This window comes from Haemaphysalis longicornis, unplaced genomic scaffold, assembly GCF_048455015.1.
Source record: "Haemaphysalis longicornis isolate Haplotype H1 unplaced genomic scaffold, Haemaphysalis longicornis Haplotype H1 scaffold_4, whole genome shotgun sequence".
Taxonomy (NCBI): domain Eukaryota; kingdom Metazoa; phylum Arthropoda; class Arachnida; order Ixodida; family Ixodidae; genus Haemaphysalis; species Haemaphysalis longicornis.
Window position 1 is genome coordinate 32,263,608 of NW_027526361.1, and position 6,000 is coordinate 32,269,607.

At 45.5% G+C, this 6,000-nt stretch overlaps 1 protein-coding gene across 3 annotated transcripts in view; it reads right to left on the minus strand.

The window, feature by feature from the left end:
* The window catches only part of LOC144178473 (glycine receptor subunit alpha-2-like), a 117,218-nt gene extending 113,563 nt beyond the window's left edge, over window positions 1-3,655 (minus strand). For 2 of the 3 annotated variants that reach the window (XM_077706356.1, XM_077706354.1), the window contains exon 1: window positions 3,245-3,654. In XM_077706356.1, the coding sequence (XP_077562482.1) occupies window positions 3,245-3,357 (113 nt within the window). In that variant the 5' untranslated portion in view covers window positions 3,358-3,654. Of the gene's footprint in view, window positions 1-3,244 lie in introns of all 3 variants that reach the window. The other variant, XM_077706355.1, reaches the window with a different exon arrangement.
* Between the last annotated feature and the right edge of the window lie 2,345 nt (window positions 3,656-6,000).

Here is a 6,000-nt window from a genome sequence, read left to right on the forward strand (position 1 = left end):
ATGTACGGCATGTGAACAAGCTAACACTTACGTAGAAAAGAACAAAAAGATGGCGAAGTGCTACAACTTATTTCATTACACACGCACATATACACAAATACACATAAATAAATGCGAGGCCCCCCCTTGCGCTCTGGGGCCTCGCATACTTCTGTGTCGCGTAGAGCCTACGTTTTGCTTGATACATAAGCTTGCTCCGCCCACAACTGAAATGTATTTAAACCCAACTGATGTGCACTATTTGTATCTTTGAAAAAGACCGGTCCCCGGTCGAACGTTAGAATAAATGTTGTTATGTTTTTCAGTTTGACTTCTCTATCGTATATATATATATATATATATATATATATATATATATATATATATATATATATATATATATATATATATATATATATATATATGTGTGTGTGTGTGTGTGTGTGTGTGTGTGTGTTTAGAGGGAGAGAGAGAGAGAAGTACGTGCTGATATTGCAAACAGTAGGAGTTAAGACAATGCGATTATTTAAGTGGCCTGGAGCTAGCACCTGGTTCCATTCATCTATTTCGCAACCTTGGCTTCGAATACAATGGCTTCCCATCCGATATCGTAACAAAGGGGCTGCCTTATCCGAGAGTATTGCGTGCAATGACAGTGTCCCACTCAGTATCTGGATGCTTTCGTGAATTCTGCAGCTTCACCGTCGAAACAGTCAGATCTCACATGGTTATTTGTAATGCTTGGCATGTCATTGTCGTCCACACAATACATTGAGTTTCATACCAATATTGTATAAAAGGTTGCCAACGCTCAGTTTCTATAAAAAGTAAATAAAATATTTTTGTATGTGCATATTGAGCTGATTTGATGGGTGATCGGAGCTAGCTAACTACACAACAGTATGTAGCGAAGGTGGCCAAATAAATGTAGTAAAATTGGCCCTGTACAGCTATCCCGTTCATGAATACTTTTAAAATTATTCTACCTGTACAAATGTTCTTGATGTTGTGGCAGCCAAGCTTCAGACTTCAGAATTGAAAGCGAACAAGACAAACGGTACCACACTTATGAAACGTGCTTCATTTTCACGGGCCTCAGTGGCTAAGGCGTTGTGCTGCTGAGCAAGAGGACGCGGGTTCGATTCTTAGCCGCGGCGGCCGCTTTTCCGATGGAGGCGAAAAGCGAAAACGCCCGTGTGTACGAGATTTAGGTGCACGTTAAAGATCCCCAGGTGGACGAACTAATCCAGAGCCCTCCACTAGTCTACGGCGAGCTTCATCGCCGGTGTTGCATCGGCGCGTTAAACCCTACAATAAAATCATCGATTTGCACGGGCGCTGTACACTTCGTGGACCGTTAGTTGTAGCTGTTTGAGGTGTACAGCCACTGTGTTTTCATAAAGGGTGGACGCATGGAGTTCATCTACTCACTAAAATTAAGAGCACTCAAAACGCTGCAGCTTAACCTAAAAAAAACGTCATGATAAAATCAATCAGTTATGGGTATATAAATGATTTTGATTTCGTATATTTATTTCCCTCCTTAGATGTGATTTTGCAGGCTCTTTGTCAGGATTGGGTGCCTACCACGCTGTAGGACACGAAGTTACATTTTTTATTTTGCCTTTTTTCCCCTCAGAGTCAGCGGGTTCACCTGCCTTCTAAATTGTATTGATAACGTATCCTTTACGGATGTTTGCCGACTAGATGTTTACTGCTCATAGGCAGCTGTTTCAGTATTTCCTGTGCAGCTATAGATAGCCTGAAAAGCTTGCGCGGCTTCATTGTTCATGTGTAACGCAAACAGCAAAGAGCAGAGAACGATAACACAAGGTGCTGTTTTCGGTTGAAAAGCGACCAACCAGATAGCCTTGAATGTAGCATCTATCATCTGCGAAACGCCTGGCGGTTTACCTTGATGCTGGGTGTTATCTTACTGGCGTGTTGAGAATATCTTATCTTCCTCTTGCAGGTGGACGGAAAGCTAATCAATGATCTACCGAATAACAAAATGTTTTACACGTGAAGGAGATTGTGTTTGTGTCTAATAACGAAACAATTGTATTTGTTTACAGTATTCGTGGGCGATTTGTATATTTGTATAAGACGATAACATCTTGCCTTCTTGCCATGTCATTAAAAGGAAAAGAATGATCCAGGCTGTGATCGGTCGGTGACCCGTGGGATTAAACCGGCCGGGTGGTTTATGTGACAAACTGCTATTTATATGCAAAACAGCGCACTTCAAAATAGATTTGAACTTTATGGCCCCTTCAGGTCCACTTGTGTCGCATCGACTGCCCAAACGCATACTGCCTCATTCACTAATGGAGCGCACAGATCGGAGGAGAATTTGTCTGCAATCTCTGACCCACGTATCTAGAAAAAAAACTAGGATTTTCTCAATCGATGAACCTGCAGGGCAAGAATTTACGCTTTGGTGGAATCCCTAATAAAAAGGTTGTGCCCGTAATGTTTCGTAGGGAAAGTGTAAGTTAAATGGGGCGTATTTATTGCTACAGTAACTGCAGAGATCGTAATAATTGTGTTTGGAAATTCTTGAAAAATAAGCCGTACCAACTGGTCTTAAATTTCACAGCTTAATCCCATCTTCGTCGGAAAACGATTGTGGGGATAATTATTCCCCCAGCTTGCGCACTCTGACGAAATATACGACAGTTTTCTCGAAAGGTCGCTGCCACACTGCTATCCATTGAGCTTTCGCAAGCATCAAGAGAGGCCGCTATTAGTCAACTTGTTCGGCGATTGCATTCTGATGATGAACCTTTGATTACATAATTTTGACTAATGTATGTTGTAAAGTTTCAGCCAGCAAAATCTCTCCCACAAAAACAGTGACCTGAGCTTGTCTTGTCACGTTATCCGCTTTGCAGTTCCGATTACGCAATGCTTTCAGCGTAGCCGCACCAACCTTAGGAAAGTAAAATCCCGACACGTGAATTTGACATTTTGGTAGCTAGTGTAGTTAAGGCTGAACTGCTCACTCAAACTTTCCTTTTTATCTTTCTGCGTAGATATAAAAAAATATCAAGTTGTCGGAGCAATGAATCAGGATAAGAAACACGAGAGAGGCGATCCAACTGCAAAGACAAACGATCAATCTGCAAACAGCAAACACAAAGTGCAGCGCCTATAACCGCAGCATTGCAAATGTGCGGTTACGGATGTTTACAAACTGAATTTCTCTGCAGACACCTGAGTTATCAGATTGGCTAGTGTGTCACATGTGGAACAATAAACTCACCTCGCTTCCCGCGCACTGGCGACGGTCAAGCCCACGGAGAGGAGGTTCACCGCGAGAGAGAAGTGCAGCCAGGCTTTTGACAAGTCCTTTCGTCGGCCGCTGTGCCACTTCATGGTTGTTCACTCACTGCTCACCACGCCGCGCACAGAAGTCATCTGAAGCTGATGAGGAGGCGGCGTCGGGGGTCGGCACCGAGCGCACCAACAACCGCGCGTACACGCAGGCTGCGGCGTCGCGAGAGCGATCTCTCTCCGGGCGATCACTGCCAACTCACGCAACTCACGACTGCGGCTGCGACTGCAGCTGCGCGGCGAGTCGTGGTCTGCGACTTGCGCGCTCCGTGGCGTCTGCAGCTCGACTCCGGCCGCGTGCCTCCACGACGGGGTCCGGAAACTCCGGCGCCCGAGACCGAAGGGGAGCGGAGGGAGGGACGAAGCCACAGCGGTCACGTGGTCGCCCTCCCCTTTTCTCTTTCCCGGCTTGCGGTTGCGACTCTGGCTCGCTCTCCTGCGCCGTTTAAGTTTTCTTTTGCTTTTGGTGCAAGCCAAAGCGGACTCGTTTGTATTTGCTCTTTTTTCTTGCGCGCTTTAAACGCTGCCCTAGAGAGAAAGGATGGGACGGAAAGCATGCTGAAATGCGCGCCAGGCCAGCCAGCTAGGTCCGGATGGGTAAACAAAGGCTGGCCTCTCCGGCCCTGCGAAATGTCTTGCCTTGGGCCAACACCGCCGCTTTTGCTTCACTAACCACCGCATACCAGCCCCCAGTCGCGCACGCCTTTGCAGAAGCGGAGAGCAAATTTTTTCACTTGAGATATTATAAATATTCCTGAGCACCAAGCTGTCCCGTATAAGCGAATGAATGGCATTTACACTTTTAAACGTAGATTTATTTTTCAGAATTATTTTTCACACACGATCACGCAAAATTATTTTATAGGCGTTCTACAATTAGCAAGCCGGCAAATAAGTAATTACTCTGTAATACACTGTAATCTCACTGTAATAACCATCGTATGTACTTTGAGTAAGATTCTACTTACCTTCCTAATTACAGCGCATTATGAAAATTCCTGAACGTACAGTTAGCTGTGAAACGTAATGGAGTAACTTTAACGCCCTGATTCTGGTAAACCATAAACCATCTGGAGAAGCTGACTTATAAGCTTAATCATAAAATATCTTAATCACGTCATTTATTCCAGTGGCGCTAGGCCGCAAGGCGTTTTTTTTTATGATACTTCAAGATGGGGAGAGGTATACCCTACAACAAGCCTGGATATTTAGGCATGAACTCTTCAACAAGCCAAGAATATTCAAATAGCGCCGAAATACCATTATCATGCTCTATCGTCGTCGTCACCGTTCCCATCATCATCATCACCCTAGTTTAAGTCCTCTTCGGAATGAAGGCCTCTCACATAGGCTTCTACCTGCTCCTGCCCTGCACTGTCCACATGAACTCGTCACCCGCCTTGGTGGCTCAGTGGCTCAGTTGTGCTGCTGTGCCAAATGATGTGGGTTCGAGGTGAGAAGCGAAAACGCCCGTGTTTTCCAGATCTCGGCGCACGTTAGAGGTCCCCAAGTGGTCCAAATGAATGCGGAGCCCTTCACTACGGCGTGCCCCATATCCCTGGTGTAGCTTCGGTGCGTTTAATCACACAATCGATAGATCAATCCACTGACACATTTGCCCCCGAATTTTCTTATTTCATCCGTCCATCGAGTCAACGTCTTACCCTACTTCTAGTTCCGTCCGTTAGCATAGCCACTCCGTTGCTTGAATGTTCCACCTGTTTTCAGACCTGCGCACAACATGTCCGGCCCAATTCCACTTGTTTCTCTTCATATCAGCTATACTAATCGAGTTTGCTGCCTAACACAAGACTCTCTTGCTCGTTGGGCTGACGTAAGTGTTCCTTCAATGTGCTTAGTAAGGCGCCAAGTTCCTAGCCCATGAGTCATCACCGGGAATATGCAGTGGTTATTATGTACCTTTCGGTTTGTTTGCAGAGGTAGCCTACTGACCATTATTTGGGAGTATTTGCAAAAAAATACCGAAAGATTAGGAGCCGCAAAAATTGCCTCAGAGATTGCGAAACCCGCGAAGAATTTGCGAAAGGCTAACTATATGCTATCTGGCGCTTTACCAATTTTGGCACATCATTTGTGGCTCAGTGGCGAAGGACTTGTGCTCCTGAGCACGAGGACGCGGGTTCGAATCCCGGCCGCGGCGGCCGCTTTTCTGATGAAGACGAAAAGCAAAAAAAAAAAAAAAACGCCCGTGTGTACGAGATTTTGGCGCACGTTAAATATCCCCAAGTGGTGAAAATTATTACGGAGCCCTCCACTACCGCGCGCCTCATCGTCTGCGTTGCATCGGCGCGTTGAACCCTACAAAAAATCCATTTGTGCAAATGACTCCTTACGCGCCAAAAAAATCGTCTACGCGGTGAAAACAGTCAAATGGCCCATGTGTTCGTCCTGACGGGTTGTAATTGTGGTACAATAGACTGCGCAATTTCTAACCGCTCTCATTTGCTTTGCAATCCCCCACGTTCTATAAGCTCAGTTTGTTTTTGGCATGAATTTTACTGCGATAAAAACGGGAAATTTCCCCGAATGAACATGAGAAGTCGCCCGTTTCGTTCTTGTGTGGAAGCTTTCCAACTAGTCAGTCCCCCCCCCCCCCCAAAAAAAAGGCCATTTGCATCCACTTGAAACCAGTCGGTTGGTTTAATCTGGCTACTGCTTTGGGTA